Raw genomic sequence first — 23,918 nt, forward strand, 5'->3', positions numbered from 1 at the left:
CACACACTGACCTGCTTTTCTTCCCACTGCACTAACACTCTTTCTCAGTGTCCTCTTCTACCTAGACTAGTAAATGCTGGCGGCTCTGTCCTTTGCTCTCTCCTCTTCCCTCTCTACGCTTTCTCCTTAGGTGATCTCATGGTATCTTGGGCCCAGACCTCGCTTGAGCTCCTGGTTCTTCTATCTCACTACCTCCTGGACAGCTCCGCTTGATAACTGATATGTATCTCAAAACTCACATGGCGGGGCGCTTGGGTGGCTCAGTCGGTTAAGCCGCTGCCTTCGGCCCAGGTCGTGATTCCAGGGTCCTGGGATTGAGTCCCACATCAGGCTCCCTGCTGAGTGGGGAGCCTGCTTCTCCCTCTCCCTCTACCTGCCGCTCCGCCTGCTTGTACTCTCTCTCTTTAATAAAAATAAAAAATCTTTAAAAAAAAACAACTCACATGGCTTTGGGAAGATGAAAAAGTTATGGAGACTGATGGGGGTGATGGTTGCACAACAATGTGAAGGTACTTAATGCCACTGAACTGTATACTTAAAAATGGTTAAAATGGTAAATTTAATGTCATGTATATTTTACTACAATAAAAAAATTTATAACTTTATGAGACAATTTGAAATTTGAACTCTGACTAGATATGTGATTATATTGAAGAATTATTGTTTTAAAAAAACTAACATGGCCAACATCGATATTTTCCCCACACACACACAAATTAATTCCTCCCAAGGTCTTCCCCACTGAGTCAAATGGCCCCTTCCAGCACCAATTTGCCAAAGTCCAAAGCTCCACTCACCCACCCATTTGCACAAGCCAAAATCTAGTCTCATCTAATCCATTGGTGGTCTTGTCAGCTCATCTTCCAAAGTATATCCTCTGTCCATCCCCTTCTCACCTAGCCGTGTGAAGCAAGGAGCTGTTGTTACCCTAGTCCAAAACAGCATCATCTCTCGAATCCTAGCTTCTCCTTACCTCCTTTCTTGTCTCTTTCTGGTCCATCCTCCATCCAGCAGCCAGAGCAATTCTTCTAAAAGACAAGCCATATCTTGTTACTCTTTTGCTTAAAATTAGCCCTTATGGATTGCCATTGCATTCAGGATAAATTCCAAACTTCCAACTGTGGCTTCTGAGGAGTGACACCATCAAGGTGCTGCCCGCCTCTCCGGACACATTTTGTCCCATGCTTCCCTTCAGTCACCAGGCTCCCTCCTCGTTGGCTTCTTTCACTTCCTCAAATGCTCTGTCCTAGTTCTGAGGCCTTTGCCAGTCAACTCCTTTCTATCCATCAGGTCTCAACCGAAATGCCACTCTGAGGACTGTACGAAACCTGATATACAGATTAAGTTTCCACCTCCATGACTCTTGCTTTCAAAGTGCTTTGTGCTCATCCTCTGTAATTACTGACTACACTGAAACATACAATTAAGAAATTTTGGTTCATCTCCTCTCACTGAAATATAAATTTCATGAAAGATAGCACCTGTTTGATACATCTGAACATTCAGCTCAGAACCTCAAACATTGTAGAGCCTCAGTAAATATTTAGGGAATGAATAAGTGGTCTTTGCCTGGTACCACTGAATCTCATTATACAACTTATCAATAAATACTGCTAAAATTTATTGACTTAAGTACCCGGCACTGTACTGAACGCTTGATAAACATTATTTGACTTAACATAATGCTCCTATGTTATTGTCCCCATTTGGGGGATGAGAAAACAGAGACAGAGAAGTGAAGTTATGTGCTCAAGGTGAAAGAGTAGAGCCAGGGTTCAAACCCACAAAGCCAGACTCCAGAGTCCACACAGATTACCCACTTCACCACAGGGTTCTGCCTCCCTGAATTAGCACTCTGATTTTATAAATCATTCCCAGATGCTTGTTTGATATGACTCCTTCCCGGAAACCAAGACCTGATCTTGGACCCTGGTGAATTCATTGAGATAATAAATGTTGCCTGGGAAGGCCTCTTGGTGACCAGTCAGCATCACCATCAACAGCAGGTAGGTGGGTAATCACACCACCATGTGCTAAGCACTCTATTAGGAGTGTGGGCTTGGTGACCTGGGAAGTCAGGAAGGGAGCAAATTAGTCTTCTGAAGAGGTGGAGAGGGAAAGACATGAAGCCTGTGCTAGAGAAATAACATTTGTTCTAAGACCATGAAAGGGGACTGGGAGCTGACTAGGCAGACAGGGTAAGGGAAAGGCATTCCAGGCAGGGGGAATAGCATGGGCAAAATCTTGCAGGCACAAAGATAGGTGACGTGCCCAGGGAATGAAAAGGTACCTAATGCTGCTTCTGATTCCCAGTTCTAGTCCTTAACCTAAGCCCTCTCTGTCCCAAGATCTGGTGGCTGCCCCCTCAATTAGCCTGAGGGCTTTGTACACAACAGGAGCAAACAGGTGTGCCCCGGCCACAGGATTGCAAAGCATTTTCACATACGTTATCTTACGGGGTGCACTTTAACTTCACAGATGACACCCAGCCCAGTGCCTGACACATAGTAGGTGCTCAATAAGCCTCAGTCATTATAAGTCTTGGGATGATGATGATTGTTGTTCCTGCTTGGGTAGGAACACTGTCATCCCCTCATCACTTGAGGATTAACTGAGATCACTGCAGTGAAAGTACTTTGTAAACCACAGAGTGCTGTACAGGGAGAGCATTGTCAGGAACTTTCCCTCCAGAAAGCCTTCCAAATTCAAGCTGCTCAGCCCAGCTGCCCCCTTCTAGCATCCCTGTGCATTGTTGACATTCTCTGTTGGAACTACTGAAAGCAGGACTGTCTCTTCCTCCTCAGAATGGGGACTTCTCAGGGTTGGCCTGTGTCTCCCCCACAGACTGAAGACTCCCCCTTGAATAGGGACTCCTGAAGGTTGACTTGTGTCTCTGCCTTCAGACTGAAGGCAGGGCCTGGGCAGAGGGCAACTGATGGGCCATCTCCGCCACAGAGGCCTCCCACCTCACTGAATGAATAGCCTCAGTCATGCCCCAGGCTGAGAGATCCTTGCTGGGGCTGTTCCTTGCCCTCCAGGACTCCACAACTGACACGTTGGCCTTCAGGCCACACACAGGGCTCAGGAAACACAGTTCTCCATGGTGCAAAAAAAACCCCAAAAAACCACAAGATGAAACCTGGGGTTCCAGCTTTACCATGACACCCCCATCCCCAGCCAAGAGATATCCTCTCTTCTCTGGGTCTCCTCCTCCTCCCACTGCTTCCTCTAGAAAATGAGGGTGAGAGCAACAACAGTAATAATGAGCACTGTCCTTCCTTTACAGAGCACTTGCTGGGTGCCAGGTTCTTTGTCTCTTGGTGTCCTGACAAACACCTAGGAAAGATGTTTTTACGGGCAGATTTTCTGTGAAACTTCACATGGAACCTCCAAGGCCTTGGGAGAGGCCCAGCAATGTCTTCTTAGATAGATAGATAGATAGATAGATAGATAGATAGATAGATAGATAGATAGATAGATACAGATTTACTGTTATATGTTATATATAGTATATATATTCTTTTTAATTTGCAAAAATAAAATTTCAAAACTACAATTGCTAAGTCCACTCTTTCTTCCCACTCTATCCCACTTCCCAATATGAATGATTCCCAAGACACCTGGAAGTACGTGGGTGGTAGAGGAGAAAGGATATGTAAAGAGCAAGAAGCAAATGTGTGCAAAATTCTTTCATCACTAAGTTGTCTGTCATTTAATAGTGACACCAACTCAGAAAGGAAGTTCTCTCCTATAAGGAGTATGCAGCATTTGCAATTATAAATACTACATGCATATCTTTCTTTTTTGATAGTAATTACACAAAGTAGAATTTATCAAAATTCCTACTACATATCTCTAAGCACTACTACAAGTATCAGAAACATCTATGTGTGAAGTGGCATGCTTATATATCCTGGCTATCAAGAAAAAAACATGTTTTTATTACTAAAAAAGAAAAAAAGAAGAAAACATGTTGTTTTTTTTTTAAGATTTATTTATTTATTTGAGAGAGAAAGAGCAGGTGTGCCGGGAGAAGGGCAGAGGGAGAGGGAGAGAGAATCCACAAGCAGACTCCCCGCTGAGCGTGGTCCCTGACACGGGGCTCAATCCCAGGACCCTGAGATCATGACCTGAGCCAAAACCAAGAGTCAGCCGCTTAACCGACTGAGCCACCAAGGCGCCCCTAAAACATATTTTTGATCAACCATGTAAGAGGAAAGACAGAATCATCTCTCCATTTTCACTGGAGAAATTTACTTTTAAAATTCATGGACAGTTCTATTTCTTTACCTTCCTTCTCTTCCTGAAAATTTCAGTCCTAAAACTACTAAGTAGAGCAGAACAGGAGGGAAGCATGTGACCAAGGGGGAGGGAGCCACAGTGGCCCAGAGCAAAAGTCAGAGCTCCAGCAGGGTGAGGAGGGCGTCCACATGGCATGGGGTCCAGCAAGGTGAAGAAGGTGTCCCTGAGTGGGAGGAGGCATCTTGACACAAGGTATCAGAGCTCAAGTGGGGTGAGGAGAGCATTTCATAGGGGATGGGGTGGTGGCAAAGATGGGAGATTGGTTAGAAACAGGGGCTTGATCCAATAAGCAAATAAATTCAGAATAATGGAAGCCAGATTTCTCAGTGTTGTGGAAGGGATGATCTCAGGGTCCTGGGATCGAGTCCCGCATCGGGCTCCTTGCTCAGCGAGGAGTCTGCTTCTCCCTCTGCCTACCGCTCCCCCTGCTTGTGCGCTCTCTCTCTCTCTCTCTCTCTCGCTCTCAAATAAATAAATAAAATCCTTTAAAAAAAAAAGGGGGGAACTAGAATGAACCCCATTATAGTGGATTAGAATTGCAAATGATAGTCTGAACCCTTTTTTTAGTATGTATAAATAGATATAGAAATAAATGTAACTGGGGATGCCTGGGTGTCTCAGTCAGTTAAGCATCTGCCTTCAGCTCAGATCATGATCCCAGGGTCCTGGGATCGAGCCCCGCATCAGGATCCTTGCTCAATGGGGAGCCTGCTTCTCCCTCTGTCTGCTGCTCTGCCTGTTTGTGCTTTCTCTCTCTCTCCCTGACAAATAATTAAAATATTTTTTAAAAAGAAATAAATGTAACTGTAAGTGTGTGTGTGTGTGTGTGTGCACTCCTTAGCTCTGGAAGGGCCTTGGAACAGGGACACCCTCATAACAGTGAGTAGGTCTTGGTTTCTAATTATCATCCTGGCACCCAGATCACGTTTTTTAAATACTCCACTCCATTAAAAGATTGAATCAGAGATTCTTGAGGTACTGGTTGATTCCAGGGGCTTGAAAAGAGGTATCTTCTTATATCAGAAAACAAAGGATGTTTGAAGAATAATGGGGCATGTCAAAAGGACAGACTCCAGCTTAAAGAGGCTCCCATTGGGCTAATCTGTGACAATCTGAGCATTAAAATAATGATAATAATAGATTACAAGCTACTAAACAAAATAGGAGACCATGAGTTCATAACTAAATACACACATAAAGGGGCACCTGGGTGGCTCAGTTGGTTAAGCAGCTGCCTTTGGCTCAGGTCGTGATCCTGGGGTCCCAGGATCCAGCCCCACATTGGGCTCCCTGAGCAACCCGCTGAACCTGCTTCTCCCTCTCCCTCTGCTGCTCCCCCTGCTTGTGCTGTCTTGCTCGCTCACTAAAACAAATAAATAAAATCTTTTTAAAAAGTAATAAATAAATAAATAATAAATACATACATTCATTCAAACAATGAGAAGGTATATCTACATAGTTTCAAAATACCTCCTCACAAACTACCAATTCCTTTCAAGGGGAAAAGAGTGAGTGGAGAAGCCTGGCAGACATCACCTTAATCAAGTGAAACATGGGACAGATAGAAATGTGTCCTACCTAATAAAATGTATCAAGAAGAACACAACAGTGGAGTGCCTGGGTGGCTCATCAGCTGAGCGTCTGACTCTTGATTTCAGCTCAGGTCATGATCTCAGGGTCATGAGATCCAGCCACATGTTGGGCTCCACACTCAGGGCAGAGTCGGCTTGTCCCTCTCCCTCGGCTCTCCCCCCGCCCCACTTGCTCTCTTTCTCTCTCTCAAATAAATAAAATGTTTAAAAAGAAAAAAAAAAAAAAGAATGGGGCGCCTGGGTGGCTCAGTCGGTTAAGCCTCTGGCTCTTGGTTTCGACTCAGGTCATGATCTCATGGGTCATGAGATCAAGCCCCACGGCAGCCTCCACGCTCAGCAGGGAGTCTGCTTGAAGATTCTCTCCCCCTCTCCCCCAAAATAAATAAATCTTTTTTATTTTATTTATTTATTTGACAGAAAGAGAATGAGAGCACAAGCAGGGGGAGCGGCATGCAAAGGAAGAGGGAGAAGCAGGCTCCCTGCAGAGCAAGGAGCCCGACACGGGGCTCAATCCCAGGACCCTGGGATCATGACCCAAGCCGAAGGCAGACGCTTAACCGACCGAGCCACCCAGGCGCCCATAAATCAATAAATCTTTAAAACAAAACCAAACCACATCACTTCTGTGATATTCCTGTTAAAGATACATAATCTGAATCTAATCACAAAGAATCCTTAGGCAAACCTAAATTGAGAGCCTTGCTACAAAATAACTTCAACTCTTCACAAGTGTCAAGGTAGTGAAAGGCAAGGAAAGACTGAGGGACTTTTCCTGACTGACAAAGACTAAAGGGACATGACAAACAAATGCAGTGTGAGATTTGGGCGTGAGCCCTGTCGCTGCAAGGATTTCCCTGGAGCATTTGGTGAAACTTAAATGGAGTCTGAGATTAGATGGTAAATGTTCCATGTTAATTTCCTGATTTTGATGGTTGTGTTGTGCATATTATGTAGAGGAATGTTTTTTTTTTTTTTAAGATTTTATTTATTTATTTGACAGAGAGAGAGCACAAGTAGGCAGAGCGGCAGGCAGAGGGAGAGGGAGAAGCAGGCTTCCCGCTGAGCAGGGAGCCCGATGCGGGGCTCGATCCCAGGACCCTGGGATCATGACCTGAGCTGAAGGCAGACGCTTAATGACTGAGCCACCCAGGCGCCCCATGTAGAGGAATGTTCTTAAACGCAGGAATTACACACTCAAGTATTTGAGAGCTATGGGCAGCAGGTCGGCAATTTACTCTCAAACGGTTCAAGTTAAAAAAAATTTCCCTGTACTGTACTTGGAACCTTTCTGTGTCTGTGATGGTTTCAAAATAAATCTCATGTGAAGAGGCAAGCAAAGAATGTGCAGCTAAAACACATGGGCAAATATCGTCAGTAATTAATCAAAATATTTTGGTTTTCAGTCAGCTTATTTTAGTTTGTGATTGGTCGTGATTTCTCATTTTATTTATTTTAAAGATTTTTTTTTTTTAAGTAATCTCTACACCCAATGTGGGGCTTGAACTCACAACCCCAAGATCAAGAGTCAACATGCTCTAGCAACTGAGCCAGCCAGGTGGCCCTCTGTTTTCTCATTTTAAATATTCACTTTCATACCTGATTTTCTATTCCTAAAGAGGGAACCTCCATATAAGTGTCAGGCCCCATAAAACCACTATCCACTATTGGCCTTTCTTGTACCTTTCAAAGATGAGGAAACTGAGGCACAGAAATAAAAAGTGACTTGCCCAATGTCACTAAGTGATGAAGCAGGATTTGAACCCAGGCAGTCTGACTCCAGAGTCTCCTTGGAGGAGACGCTGAGGACTCAGTGAGATAAAAGGATGTGAGAGGAACTTTACGAATGGAAGGATTAAGATTATTCACAATCAAAAGAAAGAGGCACTCTGTCAGCTGGGGCTTAGTTCCTTCGGCAGAGGAAGGGGAGGGGCAAAGTCCTCCTACCGTATGCCAGAGACTGCTTGGAATTTCACATCCAGGACCTCACTTTGTTATTGTCCCAGATGAAGTGCCTGAGGCCCACAGGGATCAGCCCAAGGTCACACACCCGGAAAATGATAGAGCCCAGAGCCAGTGCCAGGGATGGTGATGGCTGCCCAACAGTGTGCTAGCAGAAGACATGCCAAGCTGGGCTTGCCAAGGTCCATGGACCTGACACAGCCGAGGACCTTCCCACCCTCTCTCACACCCTGTGCCCCACCATCCTGAGACAGATGCCCAGGACAGAGCTGCCATGTGGCTGGCGGCAGTGCAAAGTGTCTGCCCAGATCATAAGTAGGCAATGTCTGTAAGACCAGGTAGCTACAAGGGGGGTACCCAGGTGGCCACCAGCTCTGGGAAACTTAGGTCACACAGCTCGGGCCGCACCATTGGGCCAGTGGGCCCAGGGGAACAAGCAAGGACTTTAGAGTCAGACAGATCTGGGCTCTGTCTCTTCTTAGTGGTCTGACCTTGGGCAAGTCACTTCACCTCTTCGAGTTTCAAAAAAGTAAGAATCTTGCCTCATGGGGAAGCTCTGAATATCAGCATGGAAAGTACCTGGGCGCCCAGTCGGTGCTCAATAAGTAGCAGCCGTACTTCATTATCGTTCTGCGAGTGCTTCTCAGCAGATAGTCTTTCCAGAACTTTAGGAATCCAAGCTGAGGAGAGAGAGGTCTTAAGAACCTTATTTCTGCAGGGCCCCCAGAACTGGAGTCAGGGGAGGGAGGCCTCCTAGCCCGCACAGTGGGCAAAGTCCTCCCAGCCCCCCAGGGTCCTGGCTCCCTTCCCTGCAGCCTGTTCCTTACCAACAACAGGAGCAAAGCCCCAAGGTTAGGCAAACAAGTCAGTGATAAGGCACTTCCAGGTTGGGCCTTGTATTCAAGGCTTGTCCAGCCCCAGGGCTGGCTTCCCAGCTTAGTGAGAGTCCTGCAGGCTCCAACAGGGACACCTGCAATGGCCACCTGCTGATTGTGCACCTGAGGCCTTGGTGCCCTGGTACAGCCTGGGTTAATGACCCTGTTTATCCACTTGAGTCATCTGATAAGGGGCAGCCAAGCTGGCTGTGCCCTGCACGGGCTGCTTCATTGACTGAAGCGATTATCAGGGCCACGTGGAACTCCCAAAGCCCCCTCCCCCGCCACTGCCCCACCAATCCTGCAGGCAGTGCGTGTTTCTTTTTTTTCAATGAACATGACTTCTGGAGTCAAGGTTGTCAGGCCATTCCCCCGCCCCCACCGTCCCTCCCACTGGGGCTATAAATAGCACCCAGGGGGGGCAGAGCAGAGGGTGGGAGGGCCAGGCGGAAGGACGAGCAGATCCCCAGCCATGAGCTCCAGCCAGCCAGGGACCTGCCCGTGTCAGGGTGCTGCAGGCCGCCCAGCCATCCTGTATGCACTTCTGAGCCCCAGCCTCAGGGCCAGGCCCGCTGTGCCCCCAGCTCCGAGTCGCTGCCTATGCAGACAGCACCGGCCTGTCCGGCTGTGTGCCCCGCATCGCACCTGCCGGGAGGCCTTGGATGTTCTGGCCAGGACAGTAGGCTTCCTCAGGAACCTGCCGTCCTTCTGTCAGCTGCCCCCTCAGGACCAGCAGCGGCTGCTGCGGGGCTGCTGGGGCCCCCTCTTCCTGCTCGGGTTGGCCCAAGACACTGTGACTTTCGAGGTGGCCGAGGCACCGGCCCCCAGCATACTCAAGAAGATCTTGCTGGAGGAGCCCAGTAGCAGGGTGCGCGGCGGCCAGCTGCCCGATCGGCCCCAGCCCTCACTGGCTGCCGTACAGTGGCTTCAGTGCTGCCTGGAGTCCTTCTGGAGCCTGGAGCTGGGCCCCAAGGAATATGCCTACCTGAAAGAGACCATCCTCTTCAATCCTGGTGAGCTTCCAGACACTCCTGGATGGGGGCCCAGCCAGGGAAGGCACCTTCTCAGGGCTTGACCCCCGTTATCTCTTTGGGTCCTCATTATCACCGAAAGTCACCTCACAAAAGAGGCTCAGAGAGGTTAAGTGATTGGCTGGAGGTCACACAGCCTGGTACGGACAAAGCAGGGTTGGGAATTCAGGTTTATTCACTCCAGAGACTGGTCCTTGCCGCTCTGCCTGAGAAACTTGCCGTTGACCCTCAGGGAAGGTGGGCAGACACAGCTGTGCCTCAGTCACAGGTAAAACTCTGTGGGTTCAGAAAGACCCCATAGAGAAGAATGCAAATGTGAGAGGAAAATTCCTCACCAGAAAGCCCTCATGGAATGTATAAATTAATTAATTATAGTGATAGTAACGAATATTCGTATTACATTTACCATATGTTAGGTCCAGTTATAAGGGTTTTTTCATATACTAGCTGTTTTAAACTTCGTAACATGCCTAGGAGATAGGTATTATTATCCCCATTTTACAGAGGACGAAACTGAGGCACGGATATTAACTTATCTGAGGTCATGCAGCTAATAAGTGACAGCGTGGGATTCAAACCCAGGCAGTCTGGCTCTTAACCATTACTCTGGGCTGCCCCATAAATGGATGAATAAATAAAATGATAAATAAATTGAGGAGGTAGTTTAGGCGCCTCAAAGACCAACCCAGTGACCTCAGGTCTTGGGTCAGTATTGCTGCCTGGGAGTGGGGTACTCACCCGCCCTCTTCACCCTCTCTGCCCACAGACGTGCCGGGCCTCCACACCTCCTCCCACATCGGACACCTGCAGCAAGAGGCTCACCATGCACTGTGTGAGGTCCTGGAGCCCTGGTGCCCCACAGGCCAAGGCCGCTTGGCCCGTGTCCTTCTCACAGCCTCCACCCTCAAGTCCATCCCGCCCAGTCTGCTTGGGGACCTCTTCTTCCGCCCTATTATTGGAGACCTTGACATCGCTGGCCTCCTTGAGGACATGCTTTTGCTGAGCCAACCTGTTCCAGCCCAGGCAGAGAGCAAGTGTAGGCTGGGCAGAAGCTGGCAGCACTGACTTGGTCCAGCTGTCCCCGGGGGTGACACAGGCTCCCAGAGGGGCAGGCCTCAGCTCCCCTGGAACCAACCAGATGAGCTATGGGGCCCCTCACTCACCACACACCTCCCCCCCTTGGCCTTTCTTGGTTTGACATAGTGCTCCAGTTGTCTGGCCATCCTTTAGTGGTCCTCAGAGCCTCTGGGCCAAGACTTCCAACCCCTCCTGAGATGGGGATGGAAGCTTAGATTGCTCATTGGGACAAGAGTCCTACTGACTTTGTACAGAACTGATTTAAGTTATTGGGTTTTGTAATAAAAGGCATGACACCTTCGGAGCCTGACCCTGTAATTTGTACATGTGGGAGGGAATGTCTCACTTCCAGCGCCCACCCTGCCCCTATCAGAAAGAGTTCCAGAGGAAGGAACCCTAAGGAGTGCTGGAGCCAGTCCTCAGGGAACTGGGATATTAGTTTTTCAGGGTGGGATGATTATTTCATTTTGGGGGATGAGATTTATTTTGCACAGGACTGAATCCAGGGGTTAGGATCAGTTCAGGCCTCCTTACTTCCTTGTTTTTATCTTTGGGGCTGGGGATGTCTCTTCCTTATCCCTAAGTCCCTCACTGACCCCTCCCTTGGCTTCTGACCCCTACAGGCTCCCTCTCACCTCAACGAAGAGTCAGATCACAGCCAGTAAGGAATATGAGGCAGCCCATTCCCAAATCGAAACAGGCAAGGTCACTGGAATTTCTACAGTTTGGGATCATTCACTTCCCCATTCCTGCAGGTGACAGAAGAGGATAGTCCACTGCTGTCCCAATGGGAGGAGCGAGGGCACCCAGGGCTGGCCTGGCACCGCTGTGTGGAGGCCAAGGCCGGCTGAGGTTTAGCTGCCGCCCCAGCTGTTGAAGTCTGAGACTCTTCCATAGCAGTTAATTTGCAGCTACAGCCCTGAGCCCCTCTGAGTTCCCTTCCATGGCCCCTCTGTCCCAGCTCTTCTCCTGGAATCCATTCTCATTGGCCAGCAACCGGAGAGGCGGTGCCTGGCATAACCAAGGCCTCCAGGACTCCTCCATTCAATGCGGGATCGCGTCTGTTCTGATTGGTCAATCTCTGTGCCTCACAGTTGGGTAAAGATTTTGAATATCACCCAGGTTAGGGTGACTGACCTGCACGCAGGAGGGAATGGCAACACACATGCCTATAGGACCCCCTTGCAGGCCTCCCCCTTTCTTTAGCAATAAGGCCCTGCCCATACCAGTCCCACCCTCTTCACCACCAGTTTGGATTCTCTTCATGGGGCCAAGTTAATTATTGCTCAATGAGAGGTCATTCACTCAGGGACAACAGTCGAAGAGTTGTCATTCAGGCCTCTCCTGAAGGCCCCCAGGATAGGACCACAATTGAACTAGCCATATACGCATTATGGGCTCCCAGTGCCAGCAGCAAGGACACCCCGTCCCTCACCCAATCACCCACTCACCACTCAGACACCCAGAGTGGCAGAAACACACAGCTCACACCCCACAACAAGGACACACACAACTCAGACCTACAACTCTCTCTCTCACACACACACACACACATGCACGCACACACACACGCACGTGCTAAGACATACACCTACGCAGACCCACAAAACAGACCCACCATCCACCCACACACAGCATGGAAATACACAGCCAAGATACACTCACTCGGTGACATTCAGCAGACCCAAACACATGACAATAGACACATGCACTGGAGCCAGATGTTCACACATCCATCCCTATCCTATGCTCAAGGGCGGGGCACACAATACGGAGACACCCTCACACTGGGGCATGTTCTCCGTTTTCTGTATGTCACAGGAGAAAGACAAGTGGCCCCCAATGTAAGCAGACTGACATCTGCACATCTTCAGGGTCTACCCAGAGCCTGCTAATCCCGGCCAACCTGCTCTGCTTGGCATTTGGGGCCTCAACTAACCAAACATCCCCTTTCCCCATGGTGATCCCAACATCTACCCTCCTCTCACACAGGCCATGCCCTGCTCCACAGCTCCCCCAAGCCAGGACCTAATCAAAGTCCCAAATACAAGCATCTTTTAGAGCCTAGAGCAGGCCTTGCATTCCTCCTCCCCTACCTTTCCACCAGAACTCCCAGACTCAGAGCTCAGGCCCCCGGGGCCCCTCTCTCTGCCTGCCCCTCCTGGCACTTGGACACACATCATCCATCTCACCACGCAGATGCAGGAGGGAACTCTTTCAAGAGCAGATGCCTTGTCTCTCCAGAGGAGCCAAATCCAGAGAATTCAGGGATTTCAGGTCATTCTATCTTCTATGTTCCTTCACTAACTGCCCCCATTAGTTTATTGTTGCACCTCTCTGAACCTGCAGGCTGAATCTTCCTGCCCCTCACCCCTTCCCTCCTCCAACCTTGAACAGCCACTAGAAAGTGCTCCTCTCCACCACCCACCCCAGCCTTTCCCCTCAACTTATCTAATGTTTCCATCACCCAAATAGCTTCCCTGATCAGCACTACCTTGCTCCTTTGCAAATTTCTTCCCTGTCCCCTCCACATGGTTGGGGAGCTACAGTGCTGTTTCTCATCTGTATCTCTTGTCATTCCCTGTGCCCTATCTAAACCGTCTGCAAGGAAGATCAAGACAAATCTAGCAAAACTAAAGAGAGAATTATAATACAATAAGAGAACTAATGCTTTCTCTGTGAGACAAATGTGGGGGACTGTGTCTCCATTACCAGCAGCTTAGAAGTGGGAACTGTGCCTCATCAGCCGGAGAGGGCAGAGGAGGAAACAGCCTCAGACAGGGTATGCAACTTACTCACTGTCTCGACTGATCACTATCTGTGCTGAGATTTGAACTCAGGCCTGTCTGGCGGTGGGGGCCAGGCTCACCAGCACAGGTTGGCATGAGTCATGGCCAGGATCAGGCTGTCTGGAGCCAGCTCAGCCACTGTTCACTGACCATCTACCCTCGCAGCCATTATCCTTGTCCTCAGGCCCAGCCAGGGATAACTCACTAGGAGTCAGGAGAGGGCTCAGCCTTGGGTATCATTTTATTATCACCATTATCTCTACCTTCGTTAGGTTCATCGTTGACTGCTTAATAAGCAGTCAGATGCTGTGCCTTGGCCGACACACCCTGCCTGTGGGTATCCTAGAACCTATGATGCCAACAAAAGGCCAACACCCACCATCGATGCCTCCATTCATGCCATCATTGAACATTTCTCTTGATGACCACTTGTACCAGACCCTGTGCTAGATGCTAAGGGGCACAAAATACATAAGATATAGCTCCTGCCTTCACTGAACATCTTGTCTATGGCAGAGACACAGAAGTAATTGCAACCCAGAGAGATCTGAACTGTGATAGAGGGATGTTCAGACAGCAGCAGGAGCTCTGAAGAGGGAGTGATTAAATCTGTCTGGAGGTGGGAAGAATGCTTCAGCCCCATGGTGACTGCTCTGAGCTAAAGAGAATGAGTAGGGGTTTGCCAGGCAACCAAGGGATGGGCATTCCAGATAGAGGGAATGAGAGGTGCAAAAAACACCAAGGTGACAGAGTGTTCAGGTAACTGCAAATGGTCTGGGGCAACTTGGGCCCAGGGCAGCAAGAGATGGGTCTGGAAAGGTGGACAAGAGCCCAGAACAAGGCCCCAGAGAAAGGCAATCCCAGTGAAACTGCTAGAGGCAACAAGGCTAAGGTCTCAGGGGAATCAGGGTTAACAAGGGGAATCACTCATTCCAGGTGGGTTGTTCTGGGTGGCTACTAAACAATAACCAGCTAATATTTATCGAGAGCTGTGCTCTAAGCATTTATAAAATATATTAAGTGTAAAGAATAAGAGTACAATGAACCCTCATCATGTCCCATCAACTTTGAAGTCCCTTTCGAAATCTATTACCTCCCCCCAAAGGTAATGATTACCCTGAATTTGGGGTTAATCATTTCCTTACTTTTCTTTATGATTTTAATGCATACTTACTTATGTATCCCTAAGAAATATTTTTGTATTTTTGAACTTTTCATATAAATAATTCTGTTTTCTGACTTGTTTATATCCCCTCAACATCATATACCTGCTTAATAGTATTAAATGCCAATTTTTTGCTCTTACAAACACTGCAGCTATGAATATGAATATATATGAATGAGTATTCATATATATTGTCAAATAAAAAACAAATCTGGACTCAGTAAAGAGGGACTACATTTTATTTTTTTTATATGTTTTTTTTTAAAGATTTTATTTTATTTCAGAGAGAGAGAGCACGAGAAGGGGGGAGTGGGAGAGGGAGAAGCAGACTCCCCGCTGAGCAGGGAGCCCGATGTGGGGCTCGATTCCAGGACCCTGGGATCATGACCCGAGCCGAAGGCAGATGCTTAACGACTGAGCCACCCAGGCGTCCCAAAGAGGGACTTCATTTTAAATGATTATTGCAAGAGAGGAAAGGAACTATTGCAAGGAAGAAAGAAGCTATTGCAATGGGACCATGAGATCTACCGTCAAGGGTTAGGCAAAAGGAGTTCATCATTCATAGGGAAAAGTAAACAAGGCTAGAAAGAACTGGGTGTGAGGAAGGTTCACACCTTCCTCAGTGTTGAGGAAGGAGTGGCATGATGGGACAGTAGATCAGAAAATGTTTTACCCTGAAGCCAGCGTATTCTCAGGAGGGGTTGTGGGCTGGCGCAAACTTGGGGGGTGGGAGAGGGAGGCAAAGTTCAGGGACCTGAGGGAAGGAGAGAAGCTTAACCGAAGTTTGGTTAACAAGCATTTTGTTCTGATTGATCAGTGGGGACAAGCAGTTCATCTAAGCGTTTACAAGGCAAAGAATTGGAATTTGGAGCCTGTTGCTAGCCTTGACATAGGTAAACAAGGGGGCACCCAGGAGTTTTATCTATGTCATAAAAGGAAGCGTGTTTCTTTGCAGTAAGCTGTGTTCCAGAACACAAAAGGGTGGGAATGGGGTTTCCTAACCTTCGCTCTTTTCCAGGATCACAGGGCTGGGTGAAGTTTAACATTGTCAATACAGAGACGTATACAAGAATTTCTTTTAAGTATATACATAGTAGTGGAATTGCTGGGTCAAAGGATAGGAGTAGCTTCACTTCTACTGGGTAATGTCAAATTATTTTCCAGAGTGGTTGTACTAGTTTACACTCCACAATGGTGTATGGGAGATCCAGTTGTTTACACTGTCACCGACACTTGAGGATTTAAAAATTTTTGTCAGTCTGATGGATGTTAAGTGGGTCTCACTGCATTTCCTTGATTATCAATGAGATTGAGGCTCTTTCATTGTTAATTCGATGTTTCTTTTCTGTGAAGTGTCTTCAGTCCACTTTTCAATTGGATTATCTTTTCCTTAGAGATTTGTGGAAGGGCACGAATATGCTTTGGAAGCATAAGTGGATGAACTGAAAAGGCTCTGAAGGAGAAAGCTGAGATTAGGTGTGGGAAATCCCCAAAAACCAAAAATCTTAAAAACTGCCCCTCCCGCAGGCTTCTAATTTTATCCTCACTAAAGCCTTATGAAAGAGATCTGTAAACCCATTTCTCAGGTGAGCGTTCTCATCATCGTCGGCGTCTCTCCGCCGGGGAGCGACCCGCACGACTTAACCCACACCTCGCCAGCGCCTGCACCGCAAGCCGGCGCACTAATCGCGGATTACTCTACATTGCATAGCAGAGGCCTCCGCACGGCTTGCGATATTCTCGCGAGAGTTGGTTCCAGCGGATCACGTGACAGTCCAAGATGGCGGTGCCCAGCGAGGCGGAGGAGGAGGCGACAGTCTATTTAATAGTGAGCGGTATCCCTGCGGGTTTGCGGTCGGCCCAGCTCCGGAGCTACTTTAGCCAGTTCCGAGAACAGCGCGGCTGTGGCTTCCTGTGTTTCCACTACCGGCATCGGCCTGAGCGGGCTCCTTCCCAGGCTGCTCCCGACTCTGCCCTAACTCCTGTGGGCCAGGACCTCGCCCAGACTTCGGCCACCGATGCCCACGCTCTCTCCGCTCCGGACTCTGCTCCCGTCCAGACCCGCACCTGCTGCTGCGTCATTTCGGTACGGGGGGCAGCTCAAGCTCAGCAGCTTCTTCGCATGTACTCGGGCCGCAGGTGGCTGGATTCTCAGGGGACTTGGTTGCCCGGTCGTTGTTTCATCCGCAGACTGCGGCTACCTACTGAGGCATCAGGTACGGGTGGGAAAGATAATAGACTGAGCCTACCGGCCCTGGAACGGAGACCCCTTTCCTGAGGGATGACGGGGATAAGTCAGGTCTCTGATTATCAGACTCTTTAAGAGTTTAGGTCAGTTCTGATCAGAGTTTCAGGCTCAACTGCATGTTAGTCTAACTTAGAGTGGAAATAACGGGAAGAGGCCTAATGGGATGATCCTTCATTTTCCAATTTATTAGATTCCTTCTGAGACCCTTTTCTCAATCTGAGGGGTTGATACTCCATTGACACGGAAGGAAGAAAAGGAAATGAGGTTTCTAATCCTCTTGTCTTTTTTTTTAAGATTTTATTTATTTGTTTGTTTGTTTGTTTGTTTGTGAGAGAGAGCGCGCGCGCACATAAGCAAGGGGAGTGGCAAGCAGAGGGAGAAGCAGGCTCCCTGCCGAGCAAGGAGCCTGATGAGGGACTCGATCCCAGAACCCGGAGGTCACAACCCTAGCGGAAGGCAGACGCTTAACCGACTTAGACACCCAGGCGTCACTTACTGTCTTTTTTTTTTTTTAAGATTTTATTTATTTATTTGACAGAGACATAGCAAGAGAGGGAACACAAGCAGGGGGAGTGGGAAAGGGAGAAGCAGGCTTCCCGCCGAGCAGGGAGCCCGACGCGGGGCTTGATCCTAGGACCCTGGGATCATGACCTGAGCCAAAGGCAGACGCTTAATGACTGAGCCACCCAGGCGCCCCTTATTGTCGGTGTTTATTGCATTCTTCTTTGCTTCCTATCCAGCCCTGTCTTGGCAAGACGCAAATGAAAAGACAATCTCTTTTCTCTGGATAGCTCCCATTTTCATGGGAAATCACTTTGAATGGGGAACAGGAAACACTGCAGAGTCCTCTCATTCGTTCATTCAACAAATCAAGCTTATATGCTACACTTAGTGTGACTCTAGCAGCTGTGCAGAGAACAGTTAGACACAGTCTGTGCTCAGGATTCAGAGAGGAAGACAGATTTGTAAAAAGGTAATTGTCACAGAGGTGCCATTATAATTGTTAACATTTACTGAGCACTTCCTGTGTACTTACTAGGCACTGTTCTAAGCCTTTCATTTTCCTGTTGACTCCTTGCAACAATCCTATAAGGTAGGAGCTATTGTTACCCATTTTATAAGTGAGGATACTGAGGGATACAGAAGTTATGTTACCTGCTCAAGGTTACAGAGCTAAGAAGTGGCAGAGTCACAGTACAAACCCAGGCACGTTGCCCCACAGCCTGTGCTCTTTATTACCAGGTGCTGTGAGATGACAGGGGAGGGAGAAACTGATCTCCTAGAGGGATCAGGAAATGTGGCTTTTCATCTGGATCTGAAAGAGAAACAGGAGTTTGTAGGAAGGAACGGTGTTCAAAGTAAATGGCATTTGCAGACACAGATGGTGAAAGCCCATGGAACTTTCAGGGCATGTTAAATTGTTTGGTGTGGATGAAGCACATGGTATGAGGATGTGCAGGGAGTGGGGGTTGGTGGCAGTTGAGAATCAAAAAGTCAACAGGAACCAGATCTGAAAGAAACTCGTGTGCTCAGCCGAGGTGATGAGAAATGGCATGAAAGTATTAGGTGGTTCTGGTCAGGGAATGGAGGAAGTTACTATGGAGAAGTTTGAAAGGGAGGAACAGCATTAGGCCAAAAGGGTTGAACCGATTTCTGGCTCAAGTGTTGCTGGAGGCTTCTAGGTTTCAAGAGCCATTCTTTCTTCTGCTTTCCAAGGTTTGGGCTCCTTTCCTTTCAAAACTCGGAAGGAGCTGCAAAGTCGGAAAGCTAAGAGTGAAGCCTTCACTCTGGCCGATCTGAGGCAACTGCCAGAGCTGAACCCACCAGTGCTGATGCCCAACGGGAATGTGGGGACTCCTCTGCGGGTCTTTTTGGAGTTGATCCGGGCCTGCCGCCTACCGCCTCGGATCATCACCCAGCTGCAGCTCCAGTTCCCCAAGACAGGTTCTTCCCGGCGCTATGGCAATGTACCGTTCAAGTATGAGGACTCAGAGACTGTGGAGCAGGAAGACCTTGTGTACACGGCTGAAGGCGAAGAAATACCCCAAGGCACCTGCCTCGCAGAAATAGCAGCCAGCTCCCATGGAGAGCCAGAGGAGGAAGGGGAAAAGGAGGAGGAAGAGTCACACTCAGATGATGTGAGTACAGTGAGCTACCCTGTCTTTGCTGGCAGCTTAAGAGAGGCTAAAGCATTAATACTGTCACTCTTCGGTTGTGTATCACAATAGTTCTAAACGTGCGGGCTTCTCAGGAGGGTTCCAGAGAGTTAGAACTCCCTGACGTCGAATATAAAACTGCATTTGCATGTGCAAATATGCACTTCTTTGAGGAGAGGGGCCAGAGTTTTTATCAGAAGATTCTCAAAGGGGTCTTCTTTGCACTCTCTTAGAAGGAATGTGAGGAGCGTCCTTTTCATAGATGGGACGTGAACTTGGCCCCCTTTGCTGCTTGTCTAACCTCTGTGTGCTTTCATTATGTGACTGAGAAGTCACCTCTATTTTCTGACCTTGAGTCTGTGGCTTGGACACTAGCTCCCACTCTAATTTTATCAATGAAATAGACATTTCTTCTTCCTCTTTCTCCAAATTTGGTTGTTCATCCATAAAATCAGGAAAGGTGTGATTTTTGGAGAAACTTTTCTGTGTGTGCATACTCTGGGTAAAAAATAATTCACCTGTGTCTTCAAAGCTGCCAGCCCAGAGTTGCTAACATGTGTACCACATCCTTAGTATAGTACCGTCTGGACTGTGCCCTAGCACCTGCTCAGCAGGGACTCCTGAGGCCTCTTGGGAGTTTAACTAAGACAGGGACCCCCAAGATTTCAAGCCAGGAGCCATCCTATCATTCTGCCAGTCTAGACAGGTAGCTGTACACACAGGCCAGTGCAGGATTCCAGAGACATTCCAAGATCCATTTCCTGCCTTGAAAGAGCCTTAAATCTCCCTGAAGAGAGAATCAGCGTCTGGAAAGGCTGTATGGTGTGGCGACCTGGGTTTGAACGCTGGCTCAGCCACTCTCTTGGTGTATTATTTTGGGCAAATCACTTTACTCCTCTGAACCCAGGTCTCCTGGTTTGTAGAACGGAATGATGGTACTCACCTCACAGTGTTGTTGGGGTGATCAGAGGAGCTAAGTTATGAGAAAGGCCTGACACACAGTAGACAATAGGTTGTCTTAGTTGTTATTCCCTCTTTCTTTATGACATAATGTGTGGAGGCCTAAACGGTGTGTACCGATTACCTCCAAAGTGAGGAGTTTGGAGACCAGCAAGAGCGCTGTGGGCCTCCGTGTGGGGGCTTAATGTAGGATTGTAGAACTTGAGGGATGAGGATTTACCAGGTGAAGAAGAGAAGGTGGTAGGAGAGGAGAGCAGATATTTCCAGCAGGGGGAACAACATGGCCAGAAGCACAGAGGTTAAGAGGGAGTCAGGCTTCGGGGAAGGCGCCAGGTATGTTGAGACACGAGGGGTGGAGAGATGTGTTGGGCAAGGCCTCAGGGCCAAATATGTGCTGCTTCTAAGAGAAATTTGGAAGAATGGAGGTGAAGGCCTGGCTCACGGGCTTGCTGGGCCCTGAGCTGCCCTCCTTGCGGGCATGAGGTCAGGAGGCTGGACAGACAGGTCACCTCTCCTCACCGTCTCCAAGGATGATGACCGGGGTGAAGAGTGGGAGCGTCACGAAGCACTGCATGAGGATGTGACCAGGCAGGAGCGCACCACCGAGCGGCTCTTTGAGGAAGAGATCGAGCTCAAGTGGGAGAAGGGCGGCTCCGGCCTGGTGTTCTACACGGACGCCCAGTTCTGGCAGGAGGAAGAAGGAGGTAATGCTGGCACCCAGGCCAGGGCAGGAGTGATCCCTGGTGCACTGGGTCAGGGTTCTCCATTCCACATGGTGGGTTCTTTGGCAGTGAGGCCAAATAAAGGGCTAGCAAAGAGGCTTACCTTGCTTGTGTGAGAGACCAGTCATCCTTTTTAGGGGTGGGGGATCAGTGGAGTGGAGAAAAAATGACCCCCGCCCCTGTAAATTCTGAATGACCCCACCCCCAGGAGAGATTTAAAAATACAATGAAAAGCGCCAAGTTCTAGAACATAGCTCTTAGTTTAGATTTAACTCTCAACAGAACTGTGAGTCCTTTGCTTACTCTGTTTGACTTATCTGCAGACTTTGATGAACAGACAGCCGATGACTGGGACGTGGACATGAGTGTGTACTACGACACAGGTACTGGGCCAGGGGTTGCAGTATGGGGAGGGGGAGCTGGTCCTCTGGCCTTGCAGTGACATTTTACCAGGCCTGCTTAGCAGAGATGGGACCAGTTCCCTTGGGGTCGTCCACTGAGAGGGTTCCTCTCTTCAAACATCTCCACTTGTGTGCATCAAGTGCTGGTTGTGGGCAGAGCCTTTTTCCTTTTTTTCGTGGAGTCAGCCCTCAGGGAGCTCTGGTTCTGGTGGGCAGGTCCTGGTAGAATGGGAGGGCCAGGAACTCAGGCTCTGGTTAAGAGTTTAGATTCTGGAGTGAAAAATGACCTGGGTGAGGGGAGGGTGGGAGGGGAAGACCTGGGTTCTAATTCCACTTCTCATCTTTTGGCTCTATGACTTTTCTGTACCAGTTTCCTTATCTGGGAAAGCCAGGGTCCCTACTCTAATAATAATAAAGTACTAAAACACCAGGGGCGCCTGGGTGGCTCAGTCATTTGAGTGTCTGCCTTCAGCTCAGGTCATGATCCTGGGGTCCTGGGATCGAGCCCGGAGTTGGGCTCCCTGTTCAGCGAGGAGTCTTCTTGTCCCTTTCCCTCTACCCCTCCCCCCTGCTCATGCTCTCTCTCTCTGTTAAATAAATAAATAAAATAAAAAGTAATAAAACACCCTAAAGATGAATATGTAAATCTTGTGAGGAGGTCCTAGAAATCTGATTTTTTCCCCTTTCTGCTGAGAGAGACACTTCTCCAAACTGAGCTCTGCTTCCTCAGATGGTGGAGACAAGGATGCTCGAGACTCTGTCCAAATGCGTCTGGAACGGAGACTCCGTGATGGCCAGGAGGACAGCTCTGTGATCAAATGCCAAGTGGGCACCTTTGAGCGCCACACCAAGGTAAGCACTGTGCCTAGCCCATTGACCCCTCTCTTTTTCTTCTCTATCCCCATTCCTCCCCCCCCACACACAAGGAACCCCATACTCTTGAGTCTTCTCTCTTCCCTGCATAGGGCATTGGACGGAGGGTAATGGAGCGGCAGGGCTGGGCTGAGGGCCAGGGTCTGGGCAGCCGGTGTTCAGGGGTGCCTGAGGCCCTGGATGGTGATGGCCAGCACCCTAGATGCAAGCGTGGATTGGGGTGAGTATGACCAAGGGACTTCCCTGGGGGGCCCAGCTAGCCTTTCATCTGTACCCTGGTTTCCCCCTTCCCTCTGATTTTGGGATGGGTGCTGGAGACTCCTAGGGGATGAACTTCAAAGCAGAATTAGAAGGAAAAGTGGCACTATTTTTTTTTTTTTGGACCAAGTGCTAAGGCTTAACAGGATCACTAGTCTTTGGGGGAGTCATACTAGTCCAAACTAGTCTGAGGAGTTTGGACTTGATGATTGCTGTTAGGGAGTGCTTGTAAGTCACAGTTTGCTGACAGTTGTTCTAAACTCTGTGTACTATTTAAAATGAAAGCAGTGTGCGAGACCCCAGGTTGCTGGCACTGTCAGTGAATAGATAAGGAGGCTGAAAAGCAAAGATCCAGATTTAAAGGCTCTGTCTTTGGGACAAACCAGACATGTAAGAGCTGCGTCTCTGTCCTTTCCCAACCTATTAAGAGTTTGAGAGCAGTCCTCTCACTGTGAGCTCTTTTTTTTTTTAAAGAGTTTCTTTTTTTTTTTTTTTTTAAAGATTTTATTTATTTATTTGACAGAGAGGTAGAGAGCACAAGTAGGCAGAGTGGCAGGCAGAGGGAGAGGGAGAAGCAGGCTCCCCACTGAGCAGGGAGCCGGACGCAGGGCTCGATCCCAGGACCCCAGGATCATGACCCGAGCTGAAGGCAGATGCTTAACCGACTGAGCCACCCAGGCACCCCTCACTGTGAGCTCTTTTTAATGCAGGTACCACGGAGAGAAGCTACAGCCATTTGGGCAACTGAAGAGGCTCCGTGGAACTGGCTTGGGGCTCATCTCCACCATCTATGATGAGCCCCTACCTCAAGATCAAGGGGAGTCGCTGCTCCGACGCCAGCCACCCACCAGCATGAAGTTTCGGCCAGACGTGTCCTTTGTGAGGAGTTCCAGCCGTGCCTTGGACAGCCCCTCAGAGCCTGAGTGACAGTTTCGGGGCCTTCCTCAGTATCACTCATAACTGCACAGTGGCAGCCCTCTGCCTTGGCCTTATCTCCCACCACAGCCTAAAGAACTTTGGGAGCGGCAATCTGTGCAGCTTGTTCAGGGTGCTTTATTCTGAACTTGCCTTCTGGCTCTCTACCTCAAGGGCATTTTCCCCAAAGCCCCCTAGCCTCCTCTTTTACTGTTAGGGCTTAATGACCTCTCATTGGTTTCCCATCCCCAGTCCATGTTTGGGCTTGCCCATGCTGCCTCGGCCAGTACCTTGAACAGTTGTATTGACTGGAGTTCTCAGCACAAACTTCGTTGGGGGGGGGGTCGCTATAAAGGTCAGAAAGAGGGGGTAATGGACCTGGAAGAGGGGAGGACTCGTGGTGCTAGTAAGAGACGATCTTGGGGCGGGCTCTCCGTCGCCTCCTCCCCTGACTGGCTGGGACCAGGAGCGGCAAGGCCGCGCGGGAGGTGGCCCGAGTCTGCGACCTAACGGGAGAATAAATAAGTTTACTACCGGAGTTCCCTTTTTATCTTCTAATTTGGGCTGGGGGAAGATCGGGAAAATCTGGGTTAGA

At 48.9% G+C, this 23,918-nt stretch overlaps 2 protein-coding genes across 2 annotated transcripts; both read left to right on the forward strand.

Annotated features, from left to right (window-relative positions):
* Nucleotides 1-9,177: 9,177 nt before the first annotated feature.
* On the forward strand, nucleotides 9,178-11,356 carry NR0B2 (nuclear receptor subfamily 0 group B member 2). Its single transcript, XM_036116450.2, has 2 exons — nucleotides 9,178-9,741; nucleotides 10,526-11,356. The coding sequence occupies exons 1-2, from the start codon at nucleotides 9,201-9,203 to the stop codon at nucleotides 10,822-10,824; spliced, it is 840 nt and encodes a 279-aa protein (XP_035972343.1). The 5' UTR covers nucleotides 9,178-9,200; the 3' UTR covers nucleotides 10,825-11,356.
* Nucleotides 11,357-16,554: 5,198 nt separating this feature from the next.
* On the forward strand, nucleotides 16,555-23,861 carry GPATCH3 (G-patch domain containing 3). The gene is made up of 7 exons (XM_036116445.2): nucleotides 16,555-17,006; nucleotides 18,755-19,176; nucleotides 20,684-20,858; nucleotides 21,200-21,259; nucleotides 22,008-22,129; nucleotides 22,243-22,370; nucleotides 23,119-23,861. Exons 1-7 carry the CDS (start codon nucleotides 16,571-16,573, stop codon nucleotides 23,333-23,335), a joined length of 1,560 nt encoding a protein of 519 aa, XP_035972338.1. The 5' UTR covers nucleotides 16,555-16,570; the 3' UTR covers nucleotides 23,336-23,861.
* The last annotated feature ends 57 nt before the right edge of the window (nucleotides 23,862-23,918 follow it).

This window comes from Halichoerus grypus, chromosome 5 (genome assembly GCF_964656455.1).
Source record: "Halichoerus grypus chromosome 5, mHalGry1.hap1.1, whole genome shotgun sequence".
In the NCBI taxonomy this organism is placed as follows: domain Eukaryota; kingdom Metazoa; phylum Chordata; class Mammalia; order Carnivora; family Phocidae; genus Halichoerus; species Halichoerus grypus.

What these genes read in the sequence shown, in the direction of transcription:
- NR0B2 (XM_036116450.2), top strand. Translation starts at nt 9,201, where the DNA reads ATGAGCTCCAGCCAGCCAGGGACCTGCCCGTGTCAGGGTGCTGCAGGC. An exon ending in GACCATCCTCTTCAATCCTG is followed by an intron (nt 9,742 to 10,525) that starts GTGAGCTTCCAG and finishes CTCTGCCCACAG; the next exon opens with ACGTGCCGGGCCTCCACACC.
- GPATCH3 (XM_036116445.2), top strand. Translation starts at nt 16,571, where the DNA reads ATGGCGGTGCCCAGCGAGGCGGAGGAGGAGGCGACAGTCTATTTAATA. An exon ending in CTGGCAGGAGGAAGAAGGAG is followed by an intron (nt 20,859 to 21,199) that starts GTAATGCTGGCA and finishes ACTTATCTGCAG; the next exon opens with ACTTTGATGAACAGACAGCC. An exon ending in AGATGCAAGCGTGGATTGGG is followed by an intron (nt 22,371 to 23,118) that starts GTGAGTATGACC and finishes TTTTTAATGCAG; the next exon opens with GTACCACGGAGAGAAGCTAC.